At 39.1% G+C, this 15,648-nt stretch overlaps 1 protein-coding gene across 1 annotated transcript in view; it reads left to right on the top strand.

Annotated features, from left to right (window-relative positions):
* The window catches only part of LOC140523122 (T-lymphocyte surface antigen Ly-9-like), a 105,051-nt gene that overhangs the window by 8,890 nt on the left and 80,513 nt on the right, over window positions 1-15,648 (top strand). Inside the window, exons 2-5 of the mRNA XM_072638167.1 lie at window positions 1,266-1,613; window positions 2,742-3,011; window positions 4,333-4,377; window positions 8,041-8,154. Coding sequence (XP_072494268.1) covers window positions 1,266-1,613; window positions 2,742-3,011; window positions 4,333-4,377; window positions 8,041-8,154 — 777 coding nt within the window. The remainder of the gene's footprint in view (window positions 1-1,265; window positions 1,614-2,741; window positions 3,012-4,332; window positions 4,378-8,040; window positions 8,155-15,648) is intronic.

Genomic DNA, 15,648 nt, shown 5'->3' with positions numbered 1-15,648 from the left:
AACATTAGAATTAGTTCACTGGGATAAAACTTTGCTGGTGTTGTGCTGATCTTATTGTATATATTTGCAGTTTATCTGAGGCTTACAGATGATGAGAGGTTATTAAGACCAAGGGCCCCTTACAGTAAGACCTAGCTGTTTTCCCCTTCTTTAGCACATAGTCTCAGGATGTGGGCTTAGCTAAATTATGAGACAAGTTCCAATGGTTTCTATGCTTCATTAATTTATGAAAGAGTTTACAAGGAACTGTCATAGTCCCTTAATTAATGGGACCCCCTATAAGTAACTTCTAGTTTCCCTTTTTCAATCTTCCTACTATTGCCAATTTATACTACCTGTAATGTTATAATAGAAACGAAAGGGGGGTAGGCAGAGTGGGCAGAACAAGAAACAATTTTAACACAGCTCCTCACTTTACAAATGAGGAAACTTCAGCTCAGAGAGGTTATGTGACTTGCCCAGTGTCTTAGAGGCAGTAGGTTCAGTCCCCTGACTCCAAAATCTCTCTCTCATCCTTTTACTCTTTAGCCCCTCAAAACTGATGGGAACACAAACTCAAAATCCTGAGATAGGTCTACAGTCTCAGATAGCTGGGCAGTTCGATGAATCCAATTGTGGTTATGTGTATAAAGTTAACAATAATCCCCAAATTTGCATGGCAGATATATAGAGTACTAGAAGTGGAATCAGGAAAACAGAAATTCAAAGTCCACCTCTGATGCTTACCACCTATAGTAAACTGGACAATCCATTTAATGATTCTGAATCTCAACTGTTCTCTAGGATTGTCTATTCAATTGTAGATGGCCTATGTCTGAGTTGATAGAAGGAATTAGCTCACCAATAAATATACACTGTGTCATGCACTGACATGCAAATTGTCTCAGAGAAAATCCTTAGAATCACTTACACTGAAAGTATTCCTAGAGAAGGGATGTTAGAGTGTGATTCCACAAGGAATCCTTCACAAAGAATTAAATTAGGTTGGACTAAGAAGACTCACAAAATATCAGAATTCATATAAGAAAACCTATACCCAAACATATTCTCAGTATAACTTCCCCCAAAATTTGTCATCAAATCTCTATTTGAAGAGCTCCAATGATTGGGAGACTCACTATCTTGCAAGGCTCCTCATCTTCTTTCATAAGTAATAGTAGGTATCTACAGGAATTATCCCAAATCACGGGCTGTGGTGCTAAGGGAATGCTTTGGGATAAGAATCAAGTATAACTGCTATTACAGTTTCTCTTTTACTTCTACAGAGCCAAGAGATGCCAGAAAGAATGATGCCCCACTAACAGTGACAGGCATTCTGGGAGAATCTGCTATTCTACCCACAAAAGTACCAAGTAATGATAAACTTGACAACATTAACTGGTCTTCCCTTACACCTGTTGCTCATGTGCAACGAGAAGGAACATTAGTGAAGATCTTTGCAACTCATCAAAAGTATGGGGGGCGACTGTCTGTCCCACCAGATACTTACAACCTGAAGATCAGCCCCCTGAAAATGGAGGATGCTGGACACTACAGAGCTGACATAAATTTTAAGGACCCTACAACTAATGAGATCAGCTCCAGCACCAAGAACTATACCCTGCATGTCTACAGTGAGTCTATAGTTGTGGACTCATAGAATGTTTAGTGTGAAAGGGACCAAAGAGGCACTGTAGTCTAACCCCTATTTTCTCATCCAAAGAAACTGAGGCCCAAAGAAATGAGGCAATTTGCCTAAAGTCACACACATACTGTTAGAATTAGGAAAAGGAATGCAGTTTCCAAATTTAGCTCTGTCTTATTTTACTGGATTATTTCCCAAGATATTCTTCAAAGAATGCTAAAGTTTTCAATCAAGTGTTCCCTGGACCCTTCAGTGGCTATCAGTAAGAGAACTTGGCACTATAGTAGAGAATCAGGGGAAAAGAGTGTGAGAAAAGACATGGGTCTTGTCTTCAGACAGGTCCAGATTTTGCCCTCTCTCTCCTTATTGGCTCTTTCCCATTTGCCTAAAAACATGCTCATGTCTCTTTGATCCTTTAACAGCAAAAACAAAAAGACCTTTCCTTAACCCTTGTCATTCATCCAGCTACCACCCATTAGTCTCCTACCATCCATCTGCTGCTAAACTCTTAAAAATACTGTCTATACCCAATGACTCCTCTTCCATACTACTCATCTTCTCAATCATCTATAAAATATCTCAGACTCCAGTAACTATGGAAACTGTCCTCTCTAAAGTTTTCAATGATCTTATGACTGCCAAATTCCATAGGGGTTTTTTCAGTCTTCTTCACCCTTGAACTCTCTGCAACATGTAATGTTTTTGATCATTTCTATGATCCTAAAATTTCCTCTTACTGGCTACTTTCTCTTCCCTTGATTTAAAAAAACAACATATTTTCTCTGTTTTACTCTTACTTAAGTAAATGCTTCTTTTCTGTCCTTCAGTGACTCTCCTTGCTATACTCCATGTGTTAACACAGGTGTTCTTCAAGGTTCTATCCTTGGTCCTCTTCTGTCCCTATATTTTTCCCACTTGGCAACTTCATCCATTACCACACTGATGAAAATGACTCCAAAGTCTTCATCTGCTTGCCTTGTTTAGGGGCTACTTTAGCAAGAATGTTGCTCAAAACTGACTTATAGAGAGTTAAAAATTGGATAAATTAACTAAATTTATAAAGAAAGTGGTTTCATTGTAGACTTATTCTTATGCCTTTTATTGTTCCATACTATAGGGCGACTGGCACCACCAAAAATTACTTGGAATGCCATACCCTCTGAGAACAACACCTGTAATATCACTCTGACATGCTTCATGGAGGAGGGAAGAGAAGCTGTGAGGTACCAGTGGACACCTCTGGGAGAACAAGCTGTTGAATCTAGTGGGAATTCTAGGCTTTTTGTCTTCCAAAGACCTAAGGATGCTCACATAAATTACACCTGCACAGCCACAAACCCTGTCAGCAACAATTCTCAATCCATACTTCTTCAACCTCTCTGTGCAGGTAATCATCTGTCCCTTCTCCCCAAAAGCCTCAGGGAACACCCTGAGCAGCTGTAGGAGGTGGGCCTCAGAAGGTCTGGTCTTTACATTGGGCAGTGTCAAGATAGAACCCAGTGAGGATAGAGATCAAATCCAGTCAAGGTCACAAGCCTCTCTGAAATCAATTTAGTTCAACAAATTTATTAAGGCCTTATGTGGTCTATGTGGTGTTATGTACTGAAAAAAGGAAGGCACAGTCCCTGAGCCTCATGAAATTTACATTTTTGTATAGGTTATACTAATACATATAACTATAATAATATATGACAAATACCTTAAAGAGGCATAAAGCAAAGTGCTTAAGGGAATCTTGTCTTCAAAGAAATAAAATCCATTTAAAGTACAACAGGAAAAAAATCCATATTGAGTAAAGCCCACAGATACTTTTCTGTCCAATTTAATGCAATGAAATAATAACTTATTAAGGTTTGCAGTTAGATGAGCATGGTGCTATATATAAAGAGCTAAGACAAAGACCCTGTTCTTATGAACCTTGTAATGAACTAAAGGGATAAGAAACCAACACAGCTATAATTAATAATAATACATACAAAATTGGAAAGCAAAACACCATATAAAGAATCCTCTTACACTCAAAAATTTCTGAGGGGAGACTAGAGGGAGATACCACAGTATGGTGCCTCCTCAAGGAATTAAGAGAGGAGGAGCTAAGAAGAATCACCAAATATCAGTCATATAATAAAGCACACTGTCAAACAAATTCCCAGTACAGCTTCCCCCCAAAGTTGTTATCACATGTCTATTTTAAGAATTTCACTTATTAAGGAATTATAACCTTCCAAGTCTCCCCATGTACTTTCATAATGACATCTACAGGATTCATCCCAAATCATGGACTGTGGTGCTAAGGCAATGCTTTGAGACAAGAATCAAGTAATTTATTAAGATTTGCAGTTAGATGAGCATGGTGCTATATATAAAGAGCTAAGACAAAGACCCTGTTCTTACAAACCTTATAATGAACTAAAGGGATAAGAAACCAACACAGCTATAGTACATACAAAATTGCAAAGCAAAACACCATATAAAGTTCAAGGAAGGTTGTCATGTACACGTGAATAAAGAAAGGAATTTCATAGAGGAATTGACATTTGAAGAAGATTTTACAGGGCAGCTAAAATGTCCATTGTTGAATATAATAGCTGACATTTACAGACTGCTTTAAATTTTGCAAAGTATTTTATAGACATTCTTCCATTTAAATCTCACATCAACCTTACGAGGTAGATAATGTGGGTATCATTATAATCTCTTTTTCACAGAGGAGGAAAGAAAAACTCAGAGATTTCCTCAGAGTCACACAGCAGGTAAGAAATTCATCAATCAACAAAAACTTGTTAAGTATCTGCTATATGCAAGACATAGGGACAAGACATACATGCAAGGATAGGCAATGAGGATAGAAAAACAAAAGGACATTATTCCTGCCTTCAAGATGTTTACATTCTACCATTAATATCCAAAAGGACATTACAAGATGAGAAAATAAAAGTAATACAATGCAGTTTTGGACAGAAGAGCAGACTACTAGGGATATCCAGAAAGGTCTCATGTAGGAGAAGACACCCAAGTTGATCCTTAAGGGAAGCTATGGATTCCAAGAGGCAAGGGGAAGCCTGAATGCTTTCTTAGGTCAAGCACAGCCTTTGCAAAGGCACAGAGGCAGAAGTTAGGGCGTCAGCATCAGAGAACAAGTAAGTCAGTTTGACTAGAATGTAGTACATGAAGGCATGTAATGTGAAATAAAGCTGAACAGGCAGGCTGAAGACAAAAGGTGAGGGGTTTCAAGGACAGGCTAAGAACTTTTGTGTATTGTTCCAGAAACAACAGAAAAGATTCTTGAGTGAGAGAATTGCATAGACAATTTGGTAGCTCTCTGTGAACTGATAAGAAGACAGAATGGAAGCAGGGAGATCAATTAGAAGGTTATATCAGTGGTCCAGGTGAAAGGTCATGAGTGCAAGTACTGGTATGGTGACTATTTGTGTGTAGAGAAGAGCATGGTTAGCAAGATATGGATATATAATATTCAAGACTCGGAGACTAATACTATATGAGTGAAGAGGGAGAGGGAAAATTATTCAGAACAACTCTAAGGTTGTCATATAACAACAACCTTCCTAGTGCTCTCAATAGATACAGGGAAGTTTGTGGAAGGAGTAGGATGGGGGGAGAGAAATGAAGAGTTAATATTTGAACTGGTTGAGTTTGAGTTTTAAGTTTTCCACATGAAGATATGAAACAGGCAGTTGGAGACACAGGATTTAAGCTCAGGAGACAGATGGCAGCTAGACAAAATGGTTTGGAGAGACATCGATATACATATGATAGATGAAGTGAAAGGAGTTCTTGAGATCACCAGAGCAGAGAGAACGGAGAGCAAAGAGAAGATGGCCCAGGACAGGATACTCATGCCTAATAAGTAACCAATAGCTATACAGGTGATTTAAGGTTTACAAGGCGCTTCACATATATGAACTTATTTAACACTCATAATTCTGTGAAGAAAATGCTTTTATCATCTTCAATTTACAGATGAGAAAATTGAAACGCGAGGTATATTGACTTGCACAAGGTCACATAACTAGTAAATGCCTGAAGCAGGATTCAAACTCAAACCTTTCTGACACCAAATCCCATGATTTATCCACTGGGCAATCTAATTGCTGGGGGAAGGAAGAAAGGTGGTGGTGGTGGCAGCTAAAAGGAGCAATGAGGTTAAACATGGATGTGAACCATGCAAAGGATACTGAGAAGAAACAATACAGTGTAGAAAAGGATCCAGAAAGAACAATGTCCCAAAAACCCAGCAAAGAGAGTATCAGGTTCACAGGGTTGGGGAATCTGCAGCCTTGAGGTCACATGTGGCCTTCTAGGTCCTTGGGTGTAGCCTTTTGACTGAGTCCAAGTTTTACAGAACAAGTCCTTTTATTAAGGGAATTTGTTCTTCGAAGTTTGGGTTCAATCAAAAGGCCACACTTGAGGACCTACAGGGCCACATGTGGCCATGAGGCCACAGGTTCTCCCCTGCTATGAATCAGACCTTCAGGCCGGCAACCTAGGAGTCATCCAGGACTCCTCACTCTCCTTCACCCCTTCATGTCCAATAGTTTCCAAGATCTGTGGATTTCACCTTTCCAATATATCTTGAATACATCCTCATCTTTCCTCTGACATTGCCACCATTCTAGTACAGGCCCTCATCACCTTTTCCTGGATTTTTGCAATAGCCTGTTGGTGAGTCTGTCTGCTTCAAGTCTCTCCATACTCCAATCCATCTTCCATTCAGCCACTATAGGGATTTTCTTAAAATGTAGTTCTGATTATGTTACCACCACCCCCATCCCTACTCAACAAATTCCAGAGGCTTCCCATTGTCTCCAGGATCAAATATAAAGTGTTCTGCCCGGCACTCAAAGCTCTTCATATCCTAGCCTCCTCCTTCATTTCCAGTCTTATTCCTTATTCCCCTACATAGTAAAGAAAATGCATTACCATCTATTTTGCCAATATTCTCTAAGGATCATGGGGCCTTTCTAACTGACTTATAGCTGAAATTTCACATATATCTTGTCTTCCTACTAGGACTTGAGATCATTGACAGGAAGAATTACCTTGCTTTTCTATTTCTATACACAATATTTAGCATAGTGCTTCAAACATAGTAAGGACTCAATAAATCCTATTTTTCCTTTCTTCCTTCATTCTTATTATAACTTTCAATCTCTCCCCTCTCTGTTCCATGCTTTTCATGGCTGACAAAGTGATATTCCTAAAACATAGGCCTGACTTTGTCACTTTCCTGCTAAACAAGATTCAATAATTCTGTATTGCCTCTAGGATACAAATACAAACTCTTGTGTTTAGCATTTAAAGCCCCTCACAACCTGATTCCAGCCAATCTTTCTAAATTTATTACACATTAATTACTCTTTCATGAACATTGTATTTAAGCCTAACTACTCATCTGGCTTTTCTTCAAGCAAGACAATCTCTTCTCTAAGCCTTTGTATAATCATTCCCTTTGTTTGGAATGCCCTCCCTCCTTCTTCCACCTCTTAGAATCCCTTCTTTTCTTTCCATACTTAACAAAAATGTGGTCTGTTATATGAGGTCTTTCCTAATTCCTCCAGATAATAGTAGTCCCTAAAATATTCTCTAGTTGTTTTCTATATATTCTTATGTATGTGAATATTTTTTCTTCAGATAGGATACAAGTCCCTGGAATAGAGAGACTGTTTCATTTTTGTCTACATTATCTTACCATCAAGGGACAGGGCTTGGCACAGATTAGGTGCTTAATAAATGCTTCTTAATTGATTGATGGATCAGTTGCGTCAAGAATATGAAGGGAGAGGAATGAAGACAAAGAAAAGATAGGGTACTGGAAAGAGGGAGAGCAAGTGGAGGCCACAAGGAGGATGAAAACTTGGTTGAAGAAGAATGAGGCAGGAGTAGAGATGGAAAGATAAGACATCACAGTCTAAGAAAGGAACATCAAAGTCCTTGAATCATGGAAGTCCAATATTTATGGGCAGTGATGAGATAAATGGTATAACCATTCTTTTATGACAGGTAGAGGAGGGCTGCGCTGGGAGTCAATTGTTAAATTTTCAATGTGAGCATCTACACCTCAGAAATCAACAACAGCTAAAAATGAGGGCACACTTTGTTGCGTTATTGATTATCTATGCTGGAGACAAGCAGACAAGCAGAGTGAAGGCAGGAACCAGATTAGATAAAGACATAATGGTAATCTTTCATCTTTTTAAGAAAGGCTTTATAGGCCTTTCTCCTAAAGTCTTTGGAAAGGGTATTTGTTGGGGTCTGGACTGAGGAGTGACTGGCAGGAACCCAGGATTCAGCTAGGTACGTTTACGTCCACAGTCTATCCAGTGAGCAATCTGATCAAATAAAACCAAAGCTGATCACAAAGTCTCCTCACCGCTCTTTGCCATTTCTCCTTTCAGGTACTTTAGTCACTTTTGATCCTCTCTGGCATACTCTCCTGTCTCTCTTGGAAATGCTGATCATCATCATTCTGGTTGGAGGGGGCTTTTACCTATGGCACAAGAAAAAAAACGGTAGGATTTTCTGGGAGGCAATGCAAAAAAACATATCTTCTTATCTGGGTTTGAAATCTGATTTTCTTAAGGTCTTAATATGAAGGAAGGAGAGGGAGAGGAGTCTTTAGGACATCCCCTCACCCACTCCCTCTTCCCTCCCATTCAATAACATTAATATATTATGACATGCATTTCCTTTGTTCAACATTTTATAATTTCCAAAGCCCTTTAACACACATCATCATAAATCTGGAAAGACCTTACTAATCACCAAGTCAAAGAACCAGAATCTTTGAGTTGGAAGGGACTGCAGATGAGGGGGCCAACCTGCACCTGAATGAAAATGACAGGTACAATCAATTTATCCCATGAGCATTCAGCCTCTGCTTGAAGGTTTCCAGAGGGATAGAGCCTGTGATCTTTATAATGCCAATGTGATACCAAGGTGATACCCATAGCAGTTTCTATGAACATGCATACATGTTCCCAGAGTATATTCACAAAATATAATGAACTCTCCTCCTCTGAGATAAAACCAAAATATTTATTTGGAACATTGCTATTAAGATACCAGAAGGAAGATTTAGTAAGGTACTCATCACCAATCCAGGGAGCACTGACATTTCTCTCAATCAAGCCTCCTGGTAAGCAAGTTTTTCCCTCAGCCAGTTTCTCTCTCAGCCAGTTTCCCTCTCAGTCTGCTTCTCTCTCCTCCCATACCTTTCCCCTCAAGCAATACAATGTATACTGTTTCCAGTCAAAGACTAGGCACTTGACTGGCTTAGAGAAGCACTTAATTGGGAAGGTGTGGGAATTCCTGTGACCCAGAGCCTATTGGCTCTGCACAAGGGCTCCATGTAAGGCTTATTAATAGATGGGGAAGATCTTATATCCCATTAATGTTACAGAGGCAGATCGTTTCACTTTTCAATTCTCCTTATTAGCAAGTTGTTGTTTTTTTCTAACATGATTAAATCTGCTTCTGTACAATTTCTACCCATTCATTGCTATCAGTTCTGCCCACCGCATCTAGAGTAGATCTAATCTCCCTTGCACATGAACATCTTTAAAGTAATTCAGGACAGCTGCCATATTCCTCAAAAGACTTTTCTTTTTCAGGTTAAACAACCTCCATTCTTTCAACCAATCTTCATAGGACTTGATCTTAAAACCCTTTGTCTTCTTGATCTCCCTCTATGTCCACCCCATCCTCAGACATTTTTAGCCTATTAATCTGCTTCCTAAAAGTGGGGTGACCAGAACTGAATATAGCAATACAGATTTGGCCTAACAAGCATAGGGTAGAACTATGTAGATATATTTCTAAATAACATAGATGTATATCTACATATATAAATCTAAATGTGATAAAGATAGTCCATACATGTCAATATAATATGTACATATATCTGGGCATTAACACGTATATGTAGGATAGAGTACATATATATACAAACATACATATGTTGACATAGCTGTAACGTATGTCAGACCATGCCAAATTTTTTCTACCGTATCACAAATTCTCTGAAGTATAATCATCACTTCTCCCCAAAGTTCCCATAATTTCTACTTCTGTAATCAATTCCCCTCCATTGATGGCAACCAGGTGCAAAATCAAGTTCCTCATTATTTGTCTACTTCCCCTTATGAAGAATGAAATGGTCATTAAGGTAAATCAAAAGATTATTAGCTAATATGCTCTGGAAAGGAAAAAAGAGATCTAGGAGACATCTAGTAATTCATATTCTTCATCACTCATCCATTATGCTTCCATGCCAGATTTTGGATGTTCCTGAACTCATCCATCTCCTTTTTCCTTTCAGGTCATCTGTAAGACATTTCAGTTATGATACTGATTCTATTTTTGCCTCCATTAATCTTTACTAAATGTCTGCTTCCCTCTCTAGTTCCTAAATTTCTTCACATGATTAAATCTTTGCAAAATACACTGCTTCTCTGTTTCTCCTATCACCATATTATCTATTCCGTACACTTAAAAAAAATAACTGAACCATTTTCTAGTCATAGGTCTCATTCAACCTGTTATGAGCATTAGAAATGTAATAGACACGTACAAAGAGTAGAACCAAGACCTCCTTCCCCAGCCTCAACAGACCTAAGGATGAAAATGATAGGAAATCATTTACAGGAAACACATGGGCCAAAAACCATGAGGAATGGAAACATCTTGTGGTACTAGGTGAAATGGGTGGGGCACCAAGCAGCAGTGCAAAAAGTACAACTGAGAAATACAACTCTGTGCAAGAAAGCTGTTCACAGGGTCTACCATGGCTCCCTTGAGATTTGTGGATGTGAAACCTGTTACCAACTTCCTAATTCCCATATAGACCATAAAAGACTGAGTCGAGGCAATAGCACACAAACCCCAGTGGGATGGGGATGAGAAATAAAGCAGACCTTTAAAATTCCCATAAATTTCATATACTATCAGACTGTCTTGTTGTATTGGCAATTTTTGTGGAACTTAGACTTTGTCTCAAGGAATATATCTTTTGAGTGAGAGATAAAGGGAAAGACATAGGGAAGTGGAGGAAATATGAAAACAAAATAAAGAATTTTTTTCTTACAGTTAGAACTATCCAAAAATGGAATGGGCTCCCTCAAGACATAGTGATTCTTCCTCAATGGAAGTCTACTAGGAAAGGCTGGATGAACACTTTTCAAGTATGTTGTAGTGGGGATTTTAATTCAGGGCTGGATGAGTCAGTCTCTGAGATTCCTTCCAAGTCTGAGATTCCATGATTTTGTGAGGCACACAATAGTAATGCACAAAGCACAGATTTCATTAATAGGTGGTGTGAGTTTTGAGAACACTAAGTCAAACTTACTCTCCTTTTAGTCTGTTGTTTTCTGGGGAGCTGAAGGGCATTTGAGACAAAATAGTCAGATTTCAGGGACCCAGGAGAAAGTGAGTATGAGAGCCAAACAATTCAAAGACATTATCAGAGAAAAAACTCCCCAAGACTGAATTTAGACCTTAGTGTTTGAGGTCAGGACCCATTACACAAGTTACACCCATTAGGTTTAATTTACAGCATATGCTAAGTGTATATGAAATCTCACATCTGTCAAAATAAGCGCTCAGCCTCCCTTGGTACCTGGTAGTTATGGGGAAAAGTGAGGAGAAATAATTTTCTAAAAGATGATAGTCCTCTGGGCAGAGGAATTTCTGAAAACTTGAGCTTCTTCCTCAGGAAGGATAAGGCCCCTCAGGGATAGCACTACCCCCAACTCAACTAGAGAAAAATCTCTACTCTCAATCTTCAAATCCCAAATTAAGAGGTATAGTGCTAGACTGTGCTAAACTGGATTAGGCCTCCACTGTGGCAGGGTGAGGAAAGAAGTATGGATAGTGAAAAAGAACACTGGACAAAGGAAATAAACATTTATTAAGCACTTAAGATATTCCAAGCAATGTGGTAAGCCATTTACTAATCTCATTTGATCTTCACCACAATAATCATTGTCCCCATTTTACAGCAGAGGAAACTGAGGTAGATAATGGTTAAGGGGCTGGTTCAGGATCACCCTGGTATCTGAGGTAGGTATTTGAGGGCAAATTTGAACTCAAGTATTCCTGAGTCCAAGCTCAGCATTCATTACACCACCTAGCTTCTGATGGACAAAGACTAGGACTTCCAAGACCTGCCATTAACAAGCTGTGTGACTTTGGGCAGATGATTCCTCTTTTTGGAACCATAACTTTCTGATCTGTAATATAGCAGGACATTGGACTAGATTATTTCTGAAGCTATTGGCAGGCTCTAACATTTCCTGATTATATGAACCTGATGTTTTTCAGAAGTTGTCGCACCATGATGAGCAAGGATTGATTCTTCCTTTCAGAGGACTTGGATCAGGAAGATGTGAGACTCTGAGCATGGATCAGCTCCCTGATGTCCTAAAAAGGGAACTGGACTGAAAATTAATAAGTTTACATTCTAATTCTGGCCTTGTACAAAGAATGTTGTAACAAATGGTGACAAAATCCAGAGAAATTCCTAAGGTTCTATGGTTCATTGTCCATGCATAGACCTGACTAGGTAGTTATTGGGAAATGTTCTAAAATGAACCACAGCCATCTCAGAATTGTAAATAACTTCCCTGACATCATCTGTTCAATCTATATATGAACAAGGATTCCCTCAGTAACTAATCCAAGAAGTGGTCATTCAGGTAATTTACTTGACTTTTGGTGACAGGGGAACTCACTACATCTTTTTTATTTATTTATTTATTTTCAGTTTCCAACATTCATTGAGTTCCAAATTTTCTCCCATCTCTCCCCTCCCTCACCCAAAAACACCCTGCATTCTGATTACGCCTTCCCCCAATTTGCCCTCCCTTCTATCTTGCTCCTCCCTTCCCTTATCCCCATCTTCTCTCTTTTCTTGTAGGGCAAGATATATTTCCATACCCTATTAACTGTATTTCTTATTTCACAGTTGCATGCAAAAAGAATTCTGAACATTCGTTTCTAAAACATTGAGTTCCAATGTCTCTCCCTTCTTCCCTCCCCACCTATCCCCACTGAGAAGGTAAGCAATTCAATATAGGCTATATATGTGTAGTTTTGCAAAAGACTTCCATAACAGTCATGTTGTATAAGATTAACAATATATCCCCTTCTCCCCTACTTTCCTATAGTGTAAGATAAATTTTCATACCAAATTGAGTGTGCATGTTATTCCCTCCTTAAGCCAAATGTGATGAGAGTAAGCTTCACTTTTTCCCTCTCACCTCCTACCCTTTTCCCCTCCATTGGAAAAACTTTTTCTTGCCTCTTTTGTGAGAGATAATTTGCTCCATTCCATTTCTCCCTTTCTCTTCCCAATATATTCCTCTCATCCCTTAATTTTATTTTTTTAGATATCATCTCTTCCTCTTCAACTCACCCTGTTCCCTCTGTCTATATGTGTGTGTGTATGCGCGCGCGCACATGTGTAATCCCTCCAACTATCCAAATGCTGAGAAAAGTTTCAAGAGTTACAAATATTATCTTTCCATGTAGGAACACAACAGTTCAACTTTAGTAAGTCCCTTATGATTTCTCTTTCCTGTTTACCTTTTCATGCTTCTCTTGATTCTTGTGTTTGAAAGTCAAATTTTCTATTCAGTTCTGGTCTTTTCATCAATAATGCTTGAAAGTCCTCTATTTCATTGAATGACCATTTTTTCCCCTGAAGTTTTGCTGGTTAGGTGACTCTTGGTTTTAATCCTGGTTCCTTTGATTTCTGGAATATCATATTCCAACTCTTTTGATCCCTTAATGTAGAAGCTGTTAGATCTTGTGTCATCCTGATTGTATTTCCACAATACTCAAATTGTTTCTTTTTAGCTGCTTGCAGTATTTTTTCCTTCACCTGAGAACTCTGGAATTTGACTACAATATTCCTAGGAGTTTATCTTTTTGGACCTCTTTCAGGAAGTGATTGGTGGATTCTTTCAATATTTATTTTACCCTCTGGTTCCAGAATATCAGGGCACTTTTCCTTGACAATTTCATAAAAGATGATGTCTAGGCTCTTTTTTGACCATGGCTTTCAGGTGGTCCCATAATGTTTAAATTGTGTCCCTTGGGTCTATTTTCCAGGTCAGTTGTTTTTCCAATGAGATTTCAGATTATCTTCTATTTTTTCATCTTTTTGGTTTTGTTTTGTAATTTCTTGGTTTCTCATACAGTCATTAGCTTCCATTTGCTCCATTCTAATTTTTAAAGAACTATTTTCTTCAGTGAGCTTTTGAACCTCCTTTTTCATTTGGCTAATTTTTAAAGCATTCTTCTCCTCATTGGCTTTTTGGACATATTTTGCAAATTGAGTTAGCCTGTTTTTAAAGGTGCTATTTTCTTCAGCATTTTTTGGTTCTCCCTTAGCAAACTGTTGACTTGCTCTTCATGATTCTCTTGCATCACTCTCATTTCTCTTCCCAATTTTTCCTCCACCTCTCTTACTTGATTTTCAAAATCCTTTTTGAGCTCTTCCACAGCCTGAGACAATTGCACATTTATTTTGCAGGTTTTGGATGCAGAAGCCTTGACTTTTATGTCTTCCTCTGATGGTATTCATTGTTCTTTCTCATCTGAAAGGATGGAAAAAATATCTGTTCACCAAGAAAGTAACCTTCTATAGTCTTATTTTTTCCCCTTTTTTGGGCATTTTCCTAGCCTGTTACTTGACTTTTGTCAAGAAGAGGATATACTCTGGGGACCTGTAAATTCTCAGTTCCTCCAAGATGGCACAATCAAGGGAGAGGAGTTTACTCCTCTCCTGGTCTGCATTCTGGTCTGGGAGCTACTTCAAACTTTTCTGCCCAGAATCTTCAAGTAGAATTCCCTCTTCAAAGTCTCTACCAGCTCCACCTTGTTAGCTCCCTTCCTCACCCCTGGGCTGCCACTCAGGGCTGAGATCCAGATCAGCAGCTCAATTCCTCCAGGGCTTTTAAGCTGAGGGCTCCAAAAATGGACACTGCTGCTGCAGTTGCTGCTGCCAGTGGGGCCATACCATTTTCCCTTCTCCCCTAGGTGAAAGAGCTTTCTCACTGACCTTTGAAGCTGTCTTTGGTATTTGTGGGTTCAATAATCTGGGAACTGCAGCTGCAACCTGGGATTCCATGCCTCGGACTGCTCTGGTCCTGTCGGTGCCACATTGCACTGCATGGTCAAGGCCAAGCTGCATTCTACTCCATGCCTGGTGTGATCGACCTTTCCTGACACCCTTTCAGGCTTCCTTGGACTGGAAATCACTTTCACTCTGTTGTTTTGTGGCTTCTGCTGCTCTAGAATTTGTTTAGAGTCATTTTTTTTACGGGTATTTTATGGGCTATGGGGGGGAGGGGAAGTTTCTACAAGACCATCCTTTTACTCTGCCTTCTTGACTCTGTTCCCTGAACCTACTACATCTTGAAAAAGTCCATTTCACTTTTGGGATGGTACTAATTGGTAGGAAACATCACCTTGCCTTAAGTGAAAAATTTGCCCCTGTGACTTTCAACTATCAGCTTAGTACTGCCTTCCATAGTCAAATAGAACAAATCTAATCACACTTCCACATTAGGGTTCTTCAGATTCTGGTATAACCCAGGTTTGAAGCCTGGAACATTTCATGTCCTGTTGCTCAGAAGGGATTCTGGATTGGTGGAGAGAATGAAGACTCAACAGCACAGTCCTAAAATCCAGAGTTGGTATGAGAGCTTTTGAAGGAAATTCTTCATTTCTCTTTCAAACGGGATTTCTGTGGTTACAAACTCTTTTCAAGAAGAAACCCAGGAAAAGAGAGAAAATTTTTCAGAAAGCAGCGGAAATGTGGAGGGGCCAATAACTCAATATTCCTCTGATTTCTAGTTTGCCTCCTAAAGGCTACAAAGAATTCCCCCTCTAGTGAGACTGGGGTATCTCTTGATTGGATTGACATCTCTTGGTCTCAGTGGGAGAGTTTCCTCTGTGTATTTTCTAACCTGTGTGACTTTTCCAGTTTCTGTGTGATATGT

Source organism: Notamacropus eugenii, chromosome 2 (genome assembly GCF_028372415.1).
Source record: "Notamacropus eugenii isolate mMacEug1 chromosome 2, mMacEug1.pri_v2, whole genome shotgun sequence".
In the NCBI taxonomy this organism is placed as follows: Eukaryota; Metazoa; Chordata; class Mammalia; order Diprotodontia; family Macropodidae; genus Notamacropus; species Notamacropus eugenii.
This window is presented reverse-complemented; position numbering and strand designations above follow the sequence as displayed.